Raw genomic sequence first — 22,770 nt, 5'->3', positions numbered from 1 at the left:
CATTCAAAATATAATAATTTATTTTTCTAAACCTGTGTGGAGTCTTTTTTGTGTTGTGTTCATTGAATTAGTGTGTGTGTGTGTTGCACAAATACTTCACACATTGCCTCTTTATATGAACCTGACTGCTCTGTGCCAAGCTACCATAGGATGAGCACAGCTAATTTCTAATTGTGTATGTGACTTACCCTAGTTAGGACTGTGGTTCCTGTTTGTACAAGGTGCATGCTCTAACAACCAGAAACCCAATTTTTAACAGCGCCTGTTTAAAAAGTACACTGCACTTTGCCTGTACTCTCAAGGATGTGAACCCATCTGGAGAAAATGTACATTTTGCTAACTGTGTGTAGACTGTTTTTATCTAGTTGAAATGATTTTAGTAATCAATAAATAAACATTTCATTCTGCAGTCTAGGTAAAGGCATAGGTAATGGCATCTAAAGAGGCTTGTGTAAGAAATTGCCTATGAATGTGTGTCAGTACTCACCATACACCCAACCAATGCAGATAGTTTCAAAAATTGCAACAAACAGGAGACACATTCCACTGGCAGCGTAGTAATCAAAGAGCTGAAATACGTACATCCCGCCCTAGAGGAATAAAGAAGAAGGAAGAAAGGGAGGTTATGAAGAAAGTAGTGCATGGGTGACAAAACAGAAGGAACATGGTAATTATTGTGAACATGTGATCTCGAAGATAAAATGAAACATTACATTAGCGCGTGCGAATGAATTGAGGAGAGGCATAATGCAAATGGAAAGGAGGTTAGGTGGGTCTAACATATAAAAGAAAAATAAAGAGATTAATAAGAAAAAGGAAAAGAAAGAAAGAAGGGGAAGAGGAAGAATAAAAAGAGGAAAAGAGAGAAATGCTTTGATGGAGAAATACATAAAAGATGGAAAAGAAAGAGAAAGCATTAGGAAGCAAAGAAGATGAGGAAGAAGAAGGGTGAGGAGGAAGCTGTGAAATGGACTGGTTGCTCAGTGGAATAATGCATCCACTTCAAAAACCTGTTAATCCTCATGAGCACAGGATCGACCCCTGTTGAATCCACTTAGCCTTTCATCCTTCTGATGTCACTAAAAGGAGTACCACTAGGTTGGGTAACAGTAAACACCTATTATTCAGTATGAAAGGTTCCCCAAGTGGTGATGTACTTTACAAATGCATCTGTTATATTATGAATAGGAGCCATAAGAGATATTGAGCACTAGAAGAAAACTAAATGAACTGAGTGGGGGTCGAGGAACATAGTTGAAGAGAGGAAAGAGAGAAAGTAGTAGCTAATTAATCCACACAGAGGTTTATAGAGTCAAACTAAAGGATGAGAAAATCGATATCCAAGAGTCATAACTGGACAGAAGAGAGAAAGAAAGAAAAGGAAATATTATTTAAAGGAAAGCAATTGTCAAAGGAGAAGAGAACGCAGCCAAATATGTATAGAAAAGGAAACAAAATAGACGAACAGTGACAGGATAGAGGAGGTCAAGCATAGGCAGTTTGTGTGACATGTGTGACATTCCTGCTAAGCAGAACTGAAGGTGGACCAGCTTGGATGAAAACCTTAAGACAGCTCCACATGCCGGTGCCCCTTGAAAGGTTAATAGGGTAGGGCAGGAAAAAGGCAAATTCAGCTCAGGTTCAACTTTTCCATGCTGATGTACACAGTGTCCCCACCATTTCAAACTTTTCTGAAGCAAATTTCTTTTATCAAATCTCTCAATTTCTCTATTAATCATTGGATCCTTTAATGGAGATGATGCCAGAAGATCAAGTGGAAGATATGGCACTAAGGTTTCTGATGTACTCCTCATACACCAGTAACTTTGCATTTATTAGAAGCAAAAAAACCTTAAGGGGTCAGTGAAGGAAAAAAGTGTCCTCCTTTAAATGAAATGAAAACCTGGATAATTTACTGGTAAATTTTCTTTCACCAACTTCTACTTCGACAACAAAGTCTCTGTCAAATGAGGTGTATCTGTCACCATGCAGACAACTTTGAAATGTGCAAGTCTGTTTTTATAATAGAAATACCCCTACGCCAGACCTACAACGCGGGCCACCTCTTGATACACGTCCTATGTGTAACATCTAAGCAGTAACCATAGAGAAGGCCAACAACTCACACAGGATATTTCAGAGAAAGGACATGAGTACTTTGGCATAGTACTGATCACTGGGGTACCATAATCATCTTAAATGCATGTATGTTTGTATGTATATAATGTATGCTATGTACAAATGTATGTATGTATGTATGAATTTAGCATTTTTGTGGAGTGAACCTAGTCAAAAGGAAGTGGAGTGCTGTGCATGGTCAAAGGGAGACATAAAGTATAAAAACAAGCATGAAGTCAATAACTAAGAAGAGAGGAAGCTAGGTTGTGAACGTTAATCCATTCTGAGATCATGTTTTTAAAGAGGTGAGTCTTTAACTTTTTCCTAAATTGGAGCAATGTTGGGGCATTCTTGAAGGATACGTGGATGTTGTTCCAGTTCCTAGGTCTATAGATCGAAAAGGCCAGCTGTCTTGTTTTTTCCTTCTTTACACTTTTGAGTTTGAATCCCACGAAGGTGGCCACCAGGGCGTAAATGTTCTCTCGCTCCTATTCACTATATCAGGACAAATTAACTGTATTGATGGTAATGGATTCTACTACATTTGAATACTCATAAATCTCATGATGCTGGATGTAGGAGGCTGGCCTGGCTTATAGTGGTACCTTGTGGTACTTCCTCCTTGTGCCAGGTCCAGTTATCCCTTGTTAGTAGATTAGAAGTGTTCTAGCAACTTAGGCTGATAGAGGTAGCTATAGCAGAGCAGCTTAGGCTGAACTAGGAGACATGCAAAGCTCCTACTATACCACTAATATCATATAGCACTATCTCATAAGAAACATAATACTCAGAGTTATTAAAAATAAAGGTACTTTATTTTAGTGACAATATGCCAAAAGTATCTCAGAGGGTATACTCCCTTAGGACGTAAGTAATATACACAAAATATACACATAAACCAAAAAATCAGGTAAGTAAACAGTTAGAAAAGTAGTGCAACCACTGTAGAGCACAATAGAATGTAATAGGAGACAATAGGCTTAGGGGCAACACAAACCATATACTCCAAAAGTGGAATGCGAACCACGAATGGACTCCAGTGTGTAGAGGGTCACTGGGAGTGTAAGAAAACACTAAGGGTGTCCAAGATACCCCACTCCAAGACCCTGAAAGGTAGGAGTAAAATTACCCATTACACCAGAAAGACAGTAAAGTTGAGATAGGGGATTCCACAAAGACAACAACTGAATGCAAAGCACTGAAGACGGATTCCTGGATCTGAGGATCTGCAAAGGAAGGGGACCAAGTCCAAGAGTCACGCAAGTGTCCAGGGGGGCAGGAGCCCACTAAACCCCAGATGAAGATGCAAAAGGGCTGCCTCTGGGTGGAAGAAGCCGAAGATTCTGCAACAACGGAAGGTGCCAGGAACTTCTCCTTTGGTCAGAAGATGTCCCACGGTATGCTAGAGGATGCAGAGTTGTTTTCACGCAGAAAGACTTGCTAGCTGCAATAGTCACGGTTGGAGGTTTTGGGTGCTGCCAGGGCCCAGGAAGGACCAGGTGGTCGCCCCTTGGAGGAGGAGTCAGAGGGGGCACTCAGCAACACAGAGAGCCCATGCAGAAGCAGGCAGCACCTGCAGAAGCACCTGAACAGGCATTCAGAAGATCTGAGCACGACAGTCGTCTCAGCACAACAAAAGAGGGTCCCACGAAGTTGGAGTCCAACTCAGCGAGTTGGGCAATGCAGGACGGAGTGCTGGGGACCTGAGCTATGCTGTGCACGAAAGAAGTCTTGCAAAAGTGCACAGAAGCCCTAGCAGCTGCAGTTCACACAGTACACAGGATTACCATCTGGGGTGGGCGAGGACTTACCTCTACCAAATTTGGGCAGAAGGGCCACTGGACTGTTGGGGACACTTGGATCCAGCTCCTGTGTTCCAGGGACCACACTCATCAAGATGAGAGGGGACCCAGAGGACCGGTGATGCAGAACTTTGGTTCCTGCGTTAGCAGGGGAAAGATTCCGTCGTCCCACAGGAGATTTCTTCTTGGCTTCCAGTGCAGGGTGAAGGCAGACAGCCCTCAGAGCATGCTCCACCAGGAAACAGTCGAGAAAGCCGGCAGGATGAGGCGCTATAATGTTGCTGGTAGTCTTCTTGCTACTTTGTTGCAGTTTTGCAGGCGTCCTGGAGCAGTCAGCAGTCGATCCTTGACAGAAGTCAAAGAGAGAAGTGCAGAGGAACTCTGGTGAGCTCTTGCATTCATTATCTGATGAGAAACCCACAGGAGAGACCCTAAATAGCCCTCAGAGGAGGATCGGCTACTTAACCAAGTAAAAGCCTATCAGGAGGGGTCTCTGACATCACCTGCTGGCACTGGCCACTCGTAGGTCTCCATTGTGCCCTCACACCTCTGCATTCAAGATGGCCACACTAGCTCTCTGGGGTTTCTCTGCAGCTATCGCTGCTGCCAACCCACTGGACACACTGGAGGAGCTCTGGGCACCACCCCTGGGGTGATGATGGACAGGGGAGAGGTCACTCCCCTTTCCTTTATCCAGTTTCTCGCCTGAGCAGGGGCAAGGGGCTCCCTGAACCGGTGTAAACTGGCTTATGCAAGGAGGGCACCATCTGTGCCCTTCAAAGCATATCCAGAGGCTGGGGGAGGCTACTCCTCCCCAGCCCTTAACACCTATTTCCAAGGGGAGAGGGTGTAACACCCTCTCTCAGAGGAAATCCTTTATTCTGCCTTCCTGGGACTGGGCTGCCCAAACCCCAGGAGGGCAGAAACCCGTCTGAGGGTTGGCAGCAGCGGTAGCTGCAGAGAAAACCCCAGATAAGCTAGTTTGGCAGTACCCAGGGTCCATGCTGGAACCCCGGGGATGCATGGAATTGTCCCCCCAATACCAGAATGGTATTGGGGGGACAATTCCATGATCCTAGACCTGTTACATGGCCATGTTCAGTATTGACCTATATGTAGTTCATGCGTGTAATGGTGTCCCCGCACTCACAAAGTCTGGGGAATTTGCCCTGAACAATGAGGGGTCACCTTGGCTAGTGCCAGGGTGTCCTCAAACTAAGTAACTTTGCACCCAACCTTCACTAAGTGAGGGTTAGACATATAGGTGACTTATAAGTTACTTAAGTGCAGTGTAAAATGGCTGTAAAATAACGTGGACGTTATTTCACTCAGGCTGCAGTGACAGTCCTGTGTAAGAATTGTCTGAGCTCCCTATGGGTGGCAAAATAAATGCTGCAGCCCAAAGGGATCTCCTGGAACCCCAATACCCTGGGTACCTAGGTACCATATACTAGGGAATTATAAGGGTATTCCAGTGTGCCAATCAGAATTGGTCAAATTAGTCACTAGCCTGCAGTGACAATTTTAAAAGCAGGCAGAGAGAGCATAAACACGGAGGTTCAGGTTAGCAGAGCCTCAGTGATACAGTTAGGCACCACACAAGGAACACATACAGGGCACAACTTATGAGCACTGGGGTCCTGGATAGCAGGATCCCAGTGACACAGGCAAAAACAAACATACATATAAGTAAAAATGGGGGTAGCATGCCAGGCAAGATCTTACTTTCCTACACTGGAGTGCAGTAAAACCATAATCCCGTTAGTCTTGTCTGAACTAGGGAAACTCACTTTATGTTAGCCTTCCCTGATGTCTTATGGGTAGATTCCAGATTGAATGAAATGCTCCTGCTCGATTTATTCTTGCTAGTCCTTAGTCCTGCTCCTCCATAGTGAAACAACTAGATATGTTACAGTGGTTTCCTATTGAGAAAGGCCTGAAGTTTGAAGCACTATGCCTCAGCCCTTGAACTTTTATCAAGCAAGAAACCTCTTTCTTCAGGTTTGTTTTTTTCTTTAAACACCCACTTGCTGCTCTTGTTCTCCTCAACTCAATGTCCGCTACGTTCCTAAAACCCACAATGTTCAAGTAGATACCATGCGTTTTTTTGTTTTTTTTGCTCAGTATTGGAGCCTAACAGCCTTCTTTCAACATCAATATAACCATCTGTTATTCCATAGAGCTCTAAAGGGCTGTGTTTTTTCTTTACCAATACAGTTTTTTACACGTATCTCTTGGTTCCCCAGATGACTCTAACATTACCCATGTAGCAACCATGATAAACTTGTGCTATATAAATATTATCTATCAATGAGACAGTAAGACCTGCGTAATGAAGATTACTACTCTGTCCATCTTTCTCATAAGGGTATTTTGTACATGAGGACATGGCATGTTGTAGCACCACGGTTTGATTGTAGCCAACAAAAATCAAATCAGAGCATAGACATATTGTCATAGAGGAACTATGAACAGGTCCTCTACACCAAATGACCCCTCTGTAGAATCCTCAAATTCCAGCCTATACTTAGAAGCAACAAAGAGAGCTCCTGAGTTTCCTTCTATGAGCAACATAAATCAGGTATCAGAGGCATCAACTCATACACCTCCATCCTAAAGTCATTCCCTTGTCGACGTGTCCACCTCCCTGAAAAAACGGTCAGGGACCTCAAATGGGATGCATGACATATCGGAATTTGGGTAATCGAATCATCTGGTAGAGGCCTGCACTGCCCAACATCGATAGCAGCAGCCTTCACCAATGCTTGACATCATTTTTTACTTCTCTGGAACACTACCAAAGTTATTGGTATAAAACCTATCTCAATCAGTTTTCATGAAAATCCATAGATTCTAAAATCCCATGGGTTCCCATTTTAGTGGAGAATCACACTCATCTCCTGGTTTCTGCTTTGACAGGGGTTAAACTTCTGATTTAGTCCAGTTTATGCAGATTCCTGCAAACACCTACATAATCTTAAGGACCCAAATGATCAAGTGTTCTGGGTCTACCGAATAAAGTTGTATGTCATTTGCACAGAGTGAAATCATGTCCTGACTGTTTGGATCCCATCTCCAGGGCATCTGTCCGGATCCATCAAGCCAGTGGCTGGATTGCCACTGCAAAATGCAATATGGATAGTGGGCAGCCCTGTTAGGTGCCTCTACCCAGATGGAATTCATGTGAAAGTGCTTCACTGACTCAAACCTGTGAAAACCTGTACAATAACTTTATCAATGGCATGAAGGATGAGCCAAAGCCCATTTTGTACAGGACTGCCCAAAGGTATGGCCATTCCACAGAACTGAAGGCCTTCTCAACATCTAGGGTTAGGCTTACTTTATGTGCGGCAAATAGTCTCTTGAGATTGCACGTTGTTGCCCAGTATGCCATAAATCTGGACTGATCTGGTGCAATCAGCGTGTCTACCGCCCGCATTAGGTAGTTAGCCGGTATTTATCCAAGTTCTTAGTTTCAACACTCAGCAGGGAAATCAGCCTATAGGAGGCCCACTCATTTCTTGGCTTCCCTTCTTTATGAATGAGCATTATTGGGGCTTGCACTCATTCTCTGTGCAGTATCCCTTCTTCTTTTACTGCTTCAAGAGTGGCCTTCAGTGGCCCGTTATTCTAGATTTCACACATTTATAATATTCAGCCAGGAACTTATTGGGGCCTACGGGCTTTCCTGCTGTGTATTTGGAATACTGTCTCAAAGATCTCCATTTCTGTGATCTACGGCTCTAGGATAATTCTCAGCTCAGCTGCCAGTTGGGGCTCTGGAAGGTCACTCCCGAAATTGGCCAGATCCTCAAAATCCTGCTTTGTTTTTGATTGATACAGTCTATTCAGATGGGCGGCAAAGATCTGAGCTATGCCATCCACTGTGGTCACCATGGTTCCATCCAGTCCGTACATTCAGTGTACCCACTGCTGTTCTTCATCCACGTGGGCTAGCCAGGCCAGGAGTTCCCCCGCTTTGTTTCCTACTTCATATAAGCAAGCCTGCTTACTTCAGAATAGTGCTCTTGCTTCATGAGTGGCTAGGTCCCTATGCTCCCCCTGGAAGAGATCCACATGTCTTGTCCATTCCTCAGTGGGGTGGCTATGTAGTCCGCCAACTCACATGCCACTTACTCTTCTAATTCCCTCAGGTCTGTCTCACATTCCTTCTGCTTCCCAGTTATGTTGGCTAACAAGTGACCTCTCAATTTGTATGCCTCCCACAGTGTTATATTGGAACTGACAGACCTGGAATTTTCCCAGAGGTAGTTCTCCGTTTCCTGGATTATACATTTTTGCATGTTCCCGTCTGTCATGACCCATTGGTCAAGTTTCCACACCCCTGTCTGCATGGTTAGGGGAGATCTTAGAATGGTCATGATGGGAGAGTGGTCTGATATGCCCTTTGGTAAATGGTATGTGTCCCCCATATATTTCCTGCTGATGTTGGGCTACTAGCAGATAGTCTAGTTGGAAGCATATGAGTATTGGTGCAGAGATCGGTGGGTCTTCCTACAGATATCCCCCAAATCTGTCACTTCTAAGAAGGTCTACATGTGTATATCTAGATTTGGTGGTCTGCTGGTAACTGCATCAAAAACCCTGTTGAAGGTGAGGATGAGATCCCCACCCACCACCAGGACCAGATGACGCACCTACATGACCCACTTCCCTAGTTTCTCCAGTCCATTCATTTGCAAGCCTAGAGGGAAATACCATGAGGATAAAACTATGTCTATCCCATCCTACTGACCTCTATCTGCCATGAAACATCCCTGTGGGTCTACCCAGCTTTTGGTTATTTGTAGAAGCAAGGATCTACAAGCTAGTTCCCCTTGATCTCACCATGAATCCCGCATGGGCCAGCACACAGTATCTTCCTCTCTCTAAAAAGGCAGTTATTTGCTGCTGTGTTTCTTGTAGCATTATAATGTCTGGGTCATGTCTGTTCAAATATTTGGCCACTATTCCCCTCTTTAGTGTGCTGCCCAGAGCATTCATGTTCCAGGATAACAGTTTGAGAGTCAGTCTGTCTGTGGGGTGATGCACCCTGGATTGCACCACAAGATCTACCTCCATGTGACTGAGAGCACCTCAATTAATGCTGTTATGATTATGTGTTGCAGCTTGCCAACCACCATCCCCCAAAATTTCCCTCCCCACATCCTCATGCTGTGGGTGTAGAACTACTACACTCTCCAATGCCTGAGGTGTCTGATGCCCCCTCACATAAAACAAATAGAATGCTGAACAATCCGTCTATCCCTCTGTTATTCCCCTTCGGGGGCCAGCACCAAAAAAGTAACAACATATTATATTCCTTTATGCTTCATGTCATGGTTATAAAGGAGTCTCGCCATCTTCATCATCATAGAAACACTGTGTTAAAGAAGCACTGTGAAATTCAGAATGTATCCGAAATGTTCACGGAGACTCTGGAGATCCATAATGCAATACGAAAGTCTTTGAAAAGTGCTAGCAGAGGATTTGGGGCCATATGTACGAACACATTTTACCATAGACACAGAATGGGTAAAACCCTTTGCTACATCTGGCCCTTGGTTCCTTCCCATTTAATCATGGACCTGTGGTCAACCTGAAGTACATATCCTTATTCCGGATGGTGGAGGGTAGTACTTCCAGGTTAAGGTGGGAATGAATAGTATATAACCCTGTGCTACACAGAATTCATTGTCTGACACCTCTGCATTTTAATGGGTTTCTACGCTGCTGTACCAGTTCACACCCATTCTTCTCAGTATGCACCTTTATTGTTTTGTCGTTCTCTTTTGGTTCTCTTTGGGTTACAACCTGTGTCTTGTTCTGCAACTAAACTCCAGCAACTTGCTGCTATCAATCTTGCTCACAAGTATTTGGCTTGCTCTCAACAACATCTTCGCTGGCTCTGTCGTGTGAGTTTACTCACACTGTGGGTTATGTCTCAGTCTACATTAGTGAATACAACAAATTGAGTACTATTTTAAGTACTGTGGTTCTCCTGACATCACTGTATCTGATGTCTACTGTGTCAACATAGGTGGTGAATGAGTATAGGGAGAGTGGTGGTGTCATCCAAAGTCTGCAGGGCCACTCAGGGGTTTCTCTTCTTCCCTGTCTTTTTTTCCTGTTTCCATCAGGGTCTTTTGCCTTATGCTTTTTCGCAATTAATTACTTGTACTCAAGAAGCACAAGGGGAGGCATGGGCCATCATCGGCATTCATACTACAGTCTAATGATATTCAGCACATGGATGTAGTAATGTAGGATTTACTATACAAATCCTTTGAAATTTGGAAAAAGCTGAGTTATTTCGGGAAAAGTATTCATATACAAAAAGAGGGTTGTTGAGTACTTGGAATGGTGGCTTTATAGCCCAGGGTTAATATAAAAGTGTTTTAAGGGTAGGAATGATACAGCAGTGGATCACTGTGCAGTTTAGAAAAAATAGCTTGCAAACTGAAAGGAATCTGAAAGGAGTTTACATTGACTTTAATCATTTTGGAGCACAATTCATGCACCAGGACCTTCCGGCATTTATTGCTCCTGAAATGAAATTTAGGAAAAGTAGATCATATTCTGCCCTGTAGAGGTTTAAGCACTTGAGTTGAGAGAATGTGGTGTCCAATTTGAGCTGTACTCCCGGGGCCCAGATTGTTTGTGAATGGCTTCTAGCTCCTTCACTTGTTCCTCCAGGTCACTTTGCTTCGCGTTCCTAATCCATTTTTCGTTGGCTTATAAAGTCATCAGTTCCCCTCTGACCATAGCTTCCAACACCTCCCAAAGCATGCTTTTGCAAAAATCCCACGTCACCGTCTTGCTTATAGCGAGCAAGGGTTTGTTTACAGTTGTACAATGAACTTCTTGTTATATTACAGTGTCTGTTAGCTTCCATGCTTTAGGAGTCCACTTCTCATCCATCACTCAGTGAACAATAGTTATCAGCTGAGATCTGACAGGGACATAGGTTCAATTCTCACTTCCTGTACATGTGTCTTCAATGCAGGTGTGTATGTGAAGCAACCTATAAGTTTTTAGGTTTATGACCTGCTGAAAAGAAGGTTTCATCTTTTTGGATAGGATGTAGGATGTATGTGTCTTGGCCAGGTTGCTCTCTCTTAACTAGGCTAAGCCTTTCGGAGTGAAGGCCCATTTTGGCCAAATCATTTGCAATGATCTGTCCAGGCCAATATTTATTACTAGATTTAGATCTGCTTCAATCAGAATTAGTGAGTCTGGGATCTGCACAATATCAGTGATCGCTCTAATTAGAAATTATTCCTGATTCTCATTGGAACATAGACAGTTGCTACAGTGAAACAAAGCCTGCCAGTTTTTATATGGTAGACCAGCATTCTTCATATCTCCTCCTAATTTCACCAATCTTGCCCACTACCTCACCTCGGAAGTTCAGAGAGATGAGTAGTGTCTCTTTTCCTTCTTTTTCACTGGTCCAGGGGCCAGGAATTGTTTGGGAACAACCGAAATGCCAGTTGATAATTTTTTTGGGAAAGGATAGATGTCTCCTGAAGCAAACATATAACCCCCATATTGTTCCAACAAGGACAGTATCACTATTCTTTTGGTAAGGGTGTCCAAGCCTCTTACATTAAGGCTGATTATTTTGATATCAAGGGGGTCTGAGTATAAACAGCTATTACAGCCCAGAGTATCTTCGGATTGGGGCCTATCAAAGTAGAAGAAATGGCCTCATACTGTTGGTGCTCTGGGCCATGTAGAAGAATTCTGCATGGGAGTGAGGCTGGAAGTTAACTTTCCTAAGTAAAAAATCATGACAATTCCAAAAACCAAGCTATAACATTATAACAATCAAATAGTCCATTAAAAATTAGAAGTATACGTTTGTTCCCAATGGGTAAATGTTAAATAAGGAGCACTCCTGGATCCAGTTTAAGCAAGAATTTATTCATCTGAGGAGCAATCTGGACACATAGCTTCTTGCCTAGTGTTCAGCCTGCCACTGACCTAACAACCCTAGTACATTTGAATACTAACATAACTGTAAAGCTTGTTCCAGGGCATGACCAACAAATACCAAGGGAGAACAAATGCTATTGATCAACTACGCCGTATCCCTCCCACCTCCAGCAGAGAAGAGTGCCTAGGGATGCATGTGGAACCAACAACTACAGTCTTATCTTCAGCTACCAAGGCTCACATGTATTTTGGCAGCTCACTTCTTCCTGCTTTTCCTACGCAACTGTACTAGGATGTGGTCACAGCCCTATCTGGGATCTTATCACTCATTGGCACGAACAGATGTGTCTTGGTGATGCTCGCTCTGGTCCCTTGTCCTCACAGGGTGTGTTTCAATAGGACTCATGAAGCCTCAGATCTGGAGTAGCTTGCCTTTCCAACAAAAGAGGAGTTAGAACAGGTGTGTGTTATGTGTTCCTGTCTCTCTTTGGTGAAAATCAGAGTATCCTCTTGGAAAGCTTGCACAATCTAAGTCACCAAAAAAATAATCCATCAACCTTTGAAAACACTAGCTACTGATGCAGGCCCAAATGGCAACCTTAAATATTTGTAGGCTCCAAGTGGTGCCACAAATGTGGTAAGCTCCTGTGAACATTCTTCTAACAGAATCTGATGATACGCTGTATGTAAATACATTAAGGAGAAATATTTCACATTTACCGGCAAACGCGAGAGACAGTCTCCTCTAAAATGTTTCCCACCGTGAACATATTTTACATGCATGTCATATTCCTGAAATTTGGCTAAAATACAAACCAAGTGAGCAGAAGCTTTACCCAGACCATCCCCTGAAAGTAGGAATACTAACGGCTTATGATCAGTAAACAGATCAAATGGTTTGCCCCACACATATACTTAAAATGTTTGCACTGCCCAGACACAAGCCAAAGCCTCAATCTCAATAGTGCTATAGTTTTTTTCTGCATTAGATAACGTCCTTGAAGCAAAGGCTACATTCGCCTCACAACCATCCACAAACTGTCAGAAGACCGCTCCCAGTTCTTTGAGACTAGCATCAACAGTGATAAAACAATCACCTTTAGGATTAAATGGTTTCAAATGTGGAGCTCTTATTATTAACCCTTTAACTTTTTCAAAAGCATAATTAACTTCCTGAGCCAGACAAATTTCAGCCCTTGTTAAAGGCTGAACAACAATGGTGTAACCCGCCACAAAACGAGCATGATATTCACAAAGGCCTAAAAAAGACCAAAGGGTATCCTTATCAGTGGGTGCTTGTGCTTTTTGAATTGCTTCCAAATTACTACACTTAGGTTTAATGCCTCCCTCAGAAATCAGATGTCCAAGATACTCCACCTCCTTAACTAGAATTTTACATTTCTCCAGTCTTACCCCACTTCTGATACCAATAATGTAAAATGGGTTCATCCAACACTCAGAGGAACGACGTTTGTGTCAGAGATAAGTTTATTTATGTAAGTAAACCCACAACACAATACCGCACGGAAGGTCAGGCTTGTCCAGCGAACAGCTCCCAGGAAATGCCTCACCATGACAACCCCAACCCTCCACAACGCCACAATGTCATGGAATTACATCAATGTTAAAGAAACACTACACAAGCAAACTAATATTCTAATACAATACTAAAGTGACCCCCATCCTGGTTTAAAGTCCCTATGCCTTCTAAAAAAGATCCTCCAACGCTGTGCAGCATGAATTACGTTTCTTTCCTTGCAGCTTTTTTTTCTTACAAAAAACCTTTGTCAGCTTTTTATTTGGCAGAGTTGAACTTTAAAAAAGTGCAAAATTACAAGTTGTCAGGCATCGCAACTACAGACACCCCTAGTACAAGGATCACTAAAATGTGATGTCTGCAGGAAAAGGCCTATCCAAAAATGACTACACAAAGTTTTCTCACCCATGAATTACTACCCATATAATGTTTGTTGGGCACAGACTGATGGCTAGTTGAACAGGCTGATGAACCTTGTCCTTCCCAGTCCTTCCCTTTCATCATACTCTTACGTTCACCGTAGGACATCTGATAAGCAGCCTATGAATACAGCAGGGCCGAGATTTAATTGCAAGAGATCTGTGTAGCTCATTAATGTCAAATAGCGGTAGCCAGACCTAGGAGCTACTATTCTTGGTTTGCCCTTTGGGATCCCTGGCACTGCATCTGCTACCTCTGGACTTCGCGGTCACAAAAGCAGCTTCAGGATCAAAAGGTAAACAGTATTCTAGCTTTGCTTTTCTCTCCTTGCCCTTCCCCTAGCTCCTCCACAGCCATTAGAAGGCTGTTGAAATGATAAAAGGGGACCACGGACAAACATTGTGAAGTGATGGGATCCAAGAATGAGTGATGACATGACGTTTGATGACGTTTTATCTATGATGCAGCTCCCTGTGTGCTCTAAAAATGTTGGGAGGAAACAGATAGGGGGGACCCAACATTTAGGAAAAAAGAAGGAACATTACCAGAAATGTGTTTAGAGCTGGTTACCTGCTTACTTCAATTCAGATAATATGAATAATATAAAGAAGATACTGGGTTGATGCTGCTGGAAAGGTATCACCCTGATGAGGGCAAATTAAGCACCTGAAAGTGCTTTTGATCATGTCAAGTGCTTTCTTCCACACACCATCTCCCACCATTTACCTCTGAGTGTATAACTTAAGTGATCCCTTAACTATAATAGAAGTGAGGTGGTCAGAAATGTTGATGCTACTTTGGTGCTTTGCTGCACTAGCGTCAAAAACTTTGATGCTAGTGCACCAAAGCACAGGAAATCCCATAGGTTACTATGAGTGCATCATTTTAGCACCTGACTTGGGAAATCATTAAAAACTGACAGAAAATATGATGCAATGAAATGTAATATTTCACTGTGCCATTTTTTTGGGCATCCCTGCGTCGGAACCCCCCCCCCCTTGCGTTCATTATGCATGAAGCAGGCATAATGTGGTGAAAGGGTTCACAAAGTGGCGCAATGCAAGCATTGCGTCACTTTGTAAATCTGGTGAGGGGAAAAGGCCATCTTAGCACCGCCTAGGGCACTAGGATGATGCAAGGTGGCACTAGAGGCTTGTAAATATGCCCCTAAGTGTCAAATCTTTAAAAATAGATTCCCTACCTTTAAATGAAATCAGTAGAGTGAACCCTTTAAGGACTCACTTTATGTTACGATGGGGATGATAATGTTGTCCCAGTTGATTGTGAATCCCTCCAAATGTGCATACTGCGAATAAAGATATTTTACATCAGGCAAAAAATTGCAAGAGGGTGACTTTGCTTTTAAAACTGCTGTGGCTCGAAAATCAGTGAATTCTTTCTGGAATAGGTTGGAAATCTCATCTAAAAATCAGAAATCACACCAGGAAAGCAAATTTGCAGTGAAAAGTACTGTTTTACTAGTAATTTTGGCCCGTGGCATGCTTTGTGAGACACATTATTGGAGAGAATAAAGACTGATCGCCCTGCACGCTCCCCCCCAGCATCTTACCTCAGTGAGCATGACGAGGCCAATCAGGTATGAGAAGATGGAGAGAAATAGGATCAGCAGCTCCCTGCGATTCTTCTTCCGAAAGGTATTGGGGTACATGTCGACCACAGCGGTAACCATGCTCTCCACACAGACGAACTGAGAAGAGATAAGTTCAGTACAGTTGTTAAAACATGTCTCCAATGTCCAGCAATGTCACTGAGGTGTTCTTCAGGGGCGTCCCTTCTAGCTGGTAAATCTACACTGGTGCTTAACTGAGCCCAGAGCTCAGAAGCTTTAAGTTGTTAAAACAATTATAATAAAGTTGCTCAAAGCCCACCCCTAGCGCTGCCTGCTTTTGATTCTTTTGCCTCCTTTTTCCACCATCCTGCACTATGTGCCTCTTGGTCTCACTCCTGCAGATTCTTTTTTAGGGTCGAGCCTGCGTCGCATGCGCTTGCGCATGTGTATCGCTTGAGAGACGCTTTAGGAATTAGAAAAGGGCTCTGAGGCCAGTCCACGTCACATCAGAGTCTTTCATTGTTTCGTGGGCTTGCCTGTTAAAATCTGCTTGCTTTCATTAGTGGAAGGCACGCATAGGTCATGCCTTTTCCGGTGGTTAGCCCTCCTCGAGCGCAGCGACCAAGTTCTGAAAAAATGCCAGAGCTCGCTGTTTACGGTCAGGTTTGTGAACTACTTTTTCTCTATTTTCGCAGCACGATGTCTCTTGGCAGAAGTCAAGCGCTTTGCATAATATCGACCCTGTTACATAGTTAATTGCACTTTTGCCGTTAAGAACATAATTGTACTTTTGCCAATAGGTTTCATTACGAGTGAACTGTAGCAGCGAGATCGCGCTGTTTTTTTCTTTCAATGTGGCAAGAAAAATCCGGTTGGGAGTTTACAACTGGAGTGGCATTATATCAGGTGCGAGCACACCAAATTCATCAGCTGCCCAAAATGAGGCCATAGTAACCGGTTTACCAAAAAAAGTTGTAAAACAGCACCCACAGAAGTACTGCTTGACTAGGTGCCAATGTACTACTTTTTGCAATTCACACACATTGACAGTAGAAACTTTGAAAAACTATACTGGTCTCAGGTTTCCAGTCATACTTCCGGCAATATAAAGTAATAGTTTCATCATGTAGCATTTTTGGATCTTGCTATTTTCATAATTCAGATTGTGCAAATAGTACATTTTCTCACCGGGAAAGGTTGATTTGCAGTTGTACTTATTATCTCCACAGGGATTTTGTCATGTTGAGAAGCCCCTTCCCCTGCACTGACACACAATTTGGTGAGTTATCTTTCCCTTCCCACCCGGCAAGTGGATTTACTCCAGCATTTTGTTTGAGCAACTCTCTGACAAAGGTGGGAAAGAGACAGAGGAGAGTTTCACAATGTTGGTGGGTATTAACAACTTCTCAAGGTAGGTCATAGATGGTCCACCCACTCCACACTCCTTTGATAGGGGTTATTACTGTGATGTACAGTCATACAGTACAGTAGTAACTGCTAGGCATCTTTTGGTGGATGTTTGTCAGGCATACAATTTTAGCCATTAATTTTGATTTGTAATTGGACCCACAGTGTCAATATATTATGGGATGGAGAAGTGCATCATGAATATCAATGCTCTGTTTGGGTGAGGGGTTGTGGAGTGTGACATAGGACAGCAGGGCAAAGGAACACAACAACACTTTTAGGACAGTTATGCTTAATATTGCATATCAAGACTGTGAGCTAAAAGCATCCCTGCAAAATGTAAGACAGTCCAACCCTCTCCAGGAAGGGTCGAGTTATTTCACCAACAAAATCTGAAACACATTTGGGATTTAATAATAAAAAGCCTCATGTCAGAATAATAAAACAAACTCCAGAAAGCTGCATCTATGGGTATCCGACCTAACATGGGTGCTGTACCCCGATTGTGATCAAACCCCTCCAAAGGAGTAATGGGCCACACTGGAGTTCCCTTTGCCACAGCAACATCACAAATCAGTTGTGTTCAACCTTGATATTTCAGCTGATAAAAGAAGCCAAATGTTTTGGGTGGCACTCTAGGTAAAACTTAAAGAATAGGACATGGTCTTCCCAATTTCCCGGTGTTAAACCTGACATCCTTGGAGTTGTACTCCCCCATACCTTTTGCCTTCACTTCTCCTGATTTGGTCAATTAATTGTTTGTTGGCATTAAGACTCTGTGCCCTTTACCACTGCTAAACAATGCTAAAGTGCTTGTGCTGTCTCCTTCATACATGGTAAGATTGGCCTACACCTCAATGGCACCTTTAATATACTTTTAAGCCCATTTTAAATGGCACTACATGTACCTAGGGCCTGTAAATTAAACACTACTAGTGGGCCTGCAGGATTCAAGCTGCTACTGCAGCCTGTAGTGCAGTTGTAAACTGTCATTTGCTAGGAATAAACCATTTTTTCTTATAATCATAAGTCACCCCTAAAGTAGGCCCACAATACTGATAGGACAATGTGCACTGTTGTTATAAACTAGGACATACGTACTTAAACATATCATGTCCTGGCATTGAAAACCCCCTAAAGTTGTTTTTCACTTATGTAAGGCCTATCTTTTCCATTGACTAAAACTGTGTTAACTGGGGAATACTATGATATTTAACATGTGATAACTCTAGATTGGGAGCAGGTAGAAATATACTGTTTACACATAAATTAATTGTAATTTAGAATCCTCTTTAAAGGTGTAGTCCAGGTTTAAGTAACAATTCTAAAAATGCCCCTTTTAGAAAGCATTTTCTTATCCTAACCACTTGTTCCTTCTGCCATTGCCCTGAGTCACATGACTGTGAATGGCTCTGCATTTGGGGTTTATGTATTTCTTCCAAACTGCAACACAAAGGGGGCTTAGGTGTTGACAGGATGATCCATCCTGGCCGGATGACTGGGAAGGGCTGTACCCAGCCTTGCTTATGTTTCAAAGGGCTGTGCATCCAAATCTGACACCAGGTCTGCACTGTCTTTTGTCACAGTTTGGAGCATTGACAGGGGAAAGGGAAGAACAAGATGTGGGGCTAGGAGAGGGAATCACTCCCACACAAAGGCTGCGACCAGGTAAAAATATTGGACCTCAAGTGCCACTCTTAAGAACACTCTTGGACCTGTGGACATTTCAAAAGAAGGACTGCTCAGCTACAAGAGGACTGGCTTGCTGTCTGAAAAGGAAGACTGGGCCTGCTTACCTTCATCCCAGGCTAATCTGAGTGACTTTAACTCTTTGCAACTGCCCAGCTGGTTTGCTGCAACTGGATGTGCCTAGATCTGCAACTGGACCTGCCTGCTGCTGGCCTTTGCTGGAGTAAGTTCCTGATCCCTGAGAGGTGCCTCCCCAGGTCCTGGAGCCTTGGCTGGACCCTTGGCTGGCATCAGAGAAAACTGAAGCGTCCATTAAAATCTGAGCAATATGAAGCTCCTCAAAGCCTCCCCTCAAAGCTTCCCAGGCCAGTTGAAAGCTTCATCGGAACTGATACTAAGCAATCAATCATCATTTATAATGCGCAGCTTATCACCCAAGGGGTCTCAAGGCACTAGCTGGGGGAAGTGGGTCAGTCGAAGAGCCAGGTCTTGAGGTCCTTCCTAAACTGAGCCAGCGATGGGGACTGCCTAAGATGGAGCGGTATTGTGTTCCAAGTCTGCGAGGTGATGAGGAAAAGGATCTTCCTCCAGCCATGTTCTTCCGGATCCTGGGGATGGTGGTGAGGGCTTGTTGAGCTAAGCCGAGTTGCCTGGAGGGAGTGTAGAAGGAGAGGCGATTATTTAGCTAGAGTGGTCCAATGTTGTGAAGGCCCTTAAATGTGTGGGTCAGGAGTTTGAAAATGATGCATTTGTTGACGGGAAGCCAGTATAGGTCACTCAGGTGGTTGGAGATGTGGCTGTGGCGGGGATGTATAGGATCAGTCTGGCCGCGGTGTTCTGTACTCGCTGGAGTCTTGATTGGAATTTTTTGTTGACTCCGGCATAGAGTGCTTTGCCGTAGTCGAGTTTACTGCTGACGAGTGCTTGGGTGACTGTCTTTCTTGCGTCAATGGGGATTGACTTGAAGGTCTTCCGAAGCAGGTGAAGAGTGTGAAAGTATGAGGAGGAGACGCTGTTGACTTGGAAGGCCATGGACAGTGATGAGTAGAGAATGATGGCGAGGTTACGTGCGTGGTCAGTTGGAGTTGGGGCAGTTTGAGGGCCCTGGGCCACCAGGAGTCATCCCAGGTGTTAGTGGTGGGGCCCAGGATGAGGATCTTCATCTTGGCCGAGTTGAGCTTGAGGCAGCTGTCCCTCATCCAGTCAGCGACTGCCTTAATTCCGTTATGAAAATTATTTTTGGCTGTTCATGGTTCATCAGTGAGGGAGAGAATGAGCTGTGTGGAAGCTGCGTATGAGACGATGTTGAGTCCGTGGTGTCTGACGATCTCGATGAGTGGGGTCATGTAGATATTGAAGAGCATGGGGATCAGGGAGGAACTCTGCATCTGGTGTCTGTCAGCTTCTAGGTGAAAGGAAGGAGCCCGACTCTCTGGGTTCGGCAGGTGAGGAAGGAGCGGATTCACTACCGGGCTTTGCAGCTGATGCCATCGTCGTGTAGTCTGGTGCACAAGATGGTGTGAAAGATGTGGTAAAGGTGGCAGAGAGGTCAGGGAGGATGAGGGCTGCTTTCTTGCCGTGGTTCAGTAGGGTGTGGATGTCATTCGTGCCTGCAAGGAGTGAGATTTTGGTGCTGTGGTTGCTCCTGAATCTGGATTGGGAGGGGTTGAGGATGTGGTTGGCTTCGATGAACTCGGTGAGCTGTGCATTGATCGCTTTTTCGATTACCTTGGCTGGGAAAGGGAACAGTGAGATTGGTCTGTAGTTTTTCAGCTCCGTTGGTTCTGAAGAGGGCTTCTTCAGTAGGGGATTTATCTCTGCGTGTTTCAAGGCACCAGGGAAGGTGGTGGTCTCCACGGAGCGGTTGATAGTACAGCATAGTCTGGGTGTGATGATGGCGCTGTCTTGATTAAATAAGTGGTGGGGGCAAGGGTCCGAGGGTGACCCGGAGTGGGTGGTATTCATGAGCTCCCGGGGTGAGGAGGTCCCACTGCTTCACAATCAGTTGGTAATTAGTGTCCGTGGTGGCGCTGGGGGGTGAGGAGATGGGAATTTGCTTGCAATCTTTCATAAATGTCCTGAATTTTCTGGTGGATGAAGGTAGTGAGGCTGTCACAGTAGTCTTGGGAGGGTGGGATATTTGTGGTATCTGTGACGAGTTTTGTGAATTCCTTGACTATGGTGAAAAGTTCTTTGCTGTTGTGCACATTGGCTTTGATTCTCTCCTGAATGACAGATTTTCTAGTTGATCTGATGAGCCGGTGGTTTGATGTGAAGGCGTCTTTGAAGACTTTGTGGTCTGTTAAGTTCTTACCGCTTCTCTACTTTCTCTGGAGTCATCGGCATGCTCTTGAATTATTGGAGGTTGGGGAAGAACCAGCTGGGTGTCTTGTGGTGTTGATTGCCGGCGGATTTCTTCAGGGGGGCCTAGGATGTTGGCACAGTCGGTGTTCCGTTGGTGCAGGTTGTGGGCTGAGGCATTAGCATCTGCGGTGTCTGGTGGTGGGAAGTGGTGGAGAGCAGCGGTGAGCTAGGCTTCGATGACCTTGGTCCAGTTCATGGAAGGGGGGGCAGTGGCTGTGGTGTCATTCGACTGTCTCAGTGAAGGAGAAATGAATGCAGTGGTGATCGGTCCAGTGGAGTTCAGAGGTGTGTGAGTAGGAGATGTGGTTTCCTGCAGAGGAGACAGGGTTGAGGGTGTGCCCTGCTGAGTGCACAGGAAGGTTGACCAGTTGCTTGAATCTGAGGGTGGCGAGGTTCTCCATTAGGGTAGAGGTGTTCGGTTCACTCTGGTTGTCGAGGTGAAAGTTGAGGTCGCTGAGGAGTATGTAGTCCATTGAGGTGAGGGCATGGGGGGCAATGAAGTCAGCCAGTGCTTCGCTGAGGGTTGGGCGAGGTCTAGGGTGTCTGTAGATAAGGGTGCAGCAGAGGGTGGTGTTTGGATTAGTCTGAATCTGAAAGTACAGGTGTTCGGCATTGGGGGTCTGAACATCAATGCTGGTCGTGAGGCAGAGTGAGTTTTTGTGAATGATAGCGACACCTCCTGGTTGGTTGATGCGGTCTTGATGTATGATCTTGTAGTCGTCGGGGATGGGAGTGTTGATGTCCGATGCTTTGGAGGTGGCAATCCAGGTCTCCGTGAAGAAGGCAATGTCAGGGCGATGGAGTCGACAAGGTCCCATATTTCTGTCACATGCTTGAAGAGGGAACAAGTGTTGAGTAGTACACATTTGAGGTGTCCGGGAGTTTCAGCGGGGGGGTGGTTAGGGTGCGAGGACAGGTGAAGGTGCAGTTGCAGCCGGAGAACAGGCCTTGGGTATTCCTTGGGGTGCGGTTGCAGGCGGTGGAGCCTCTGGTGTTGAGAGCATGCAGGGTGTTGGTGTCGAACCGGTGGATTGTGTGGTAACCAGGGCCCCTATCGCTAGGCACAGTCCAGGTGCGGACAGCCTTGCCTTTGGAGCACCTTTGGCATGCCGGAAGAGCAGCCGCTCAACGGCTGGCATTAGGAAGCGGAACGAGATGGGAGTGGTCACTCAGCTAGGAGGTAGGAGGGTGGGCAAATACGGCACTGGGAGGGGGTGGGACTGAAGGGGCAGCAGCGGCAGGGGAGGCGCAGGGATGAGAGGAAAGGAGTAAAATTAGGCAAAAAGGCAAAAAGAGTAAAAAGACAGAAAGAAAGGCAAAAGATTAAAAAAAAGGCAGAAAAAGGGCACAGAAAAGGAAGAAGGCACAAGAGAGAGAATCAACCACTAGGACACCAGGGATGAGGCACAGGCAGGAGCCTGCAGGCAGAGAAGGGCCTTGAGCACACCGAGCCAGGCAGGTTCAGAGGGGAAAGAGCAGCAGCAGCAACAGGTAGAGCTGCTCCGAGGGAGCGATGCTCATGCTGACCAGAGGTCAGGGAAGTCACTCCTTCACAGTGCAGCGCCCGGCACTTATTACTGTTTCTGTGCTGCATAAATACTTTACGCATTTCCTCTAAGTTAAGCCTGACTGCTTTTGTGCCAAACTACTAGAGGTTTAACTACAGCTTAATTTAGTGACATTTGTGGGTTACCCTGACAAGAGCTGTGGTTAATGCCTGAGTGGGGCTCTCACTGATTTCAACCAGCCCAATTTCTTACACACGGAAATTCCCCATTGCTGAGGGTAGCCTCAGTGTACACCATGTAACATTTTATAATGTCTTCTCCACCTTCGAGTTACAGATGCTACCGGTCTCTGTAACTTTGGGGGTGGAGGAACACCATGCAAGATACTGACACATTCAGTATGAGTTCCTAACTACC

General features: G+C 44.7%; 1 protein-coding gene across 1 annotated transcript in view; it reads right to left on the bottom strand.

Annotated features, from left to right (window-relative positions):
• LOC138287575 (sodium- and chloride-dependent GABA transporter 2-like) overlaps nt 1-22,770 on the bottom strand; it is a 684,685-nt gene that overhangs the window by 12,796 nt on the left and 649,119 nt on the right. The window contains exons 11-12 of the mRNA XM_069228134.1: nt 15,386-15,523; nt 488-590 (exon numbers count right to left, since the gene is read on the bottom strand). Coding sequence (XP_069084235.1) covers nt 488-590; nt 15,386-15,523 — 241 coding nt within the window. The remainder of the gene's footprint in view (nt 1-487; nt 591-15,385; nt 15,524-22,770) is intronic.

The sequence above is a fragment of the Pleurodeles waltl genome, chromosome 4_1 (genome assembly GCF_031143425.1).
Source record: "Pleurodeles waltl isolate 20211129_DDA chromosome 4_1, aPleWal1.hap1.20221129, whole genome shotgun sequence".
NCBI classification, from domain to species: Eukaryota; Metazoa; Chordata; class Amphibia; order Caudata; family Salamandridae; genus Pleurodeles; species Pleurodeles waltl.
Note: the sequence above shows the minus strand (reverse complement) of the source record. Positions and strands in the feature narration are given on the sequence as shown.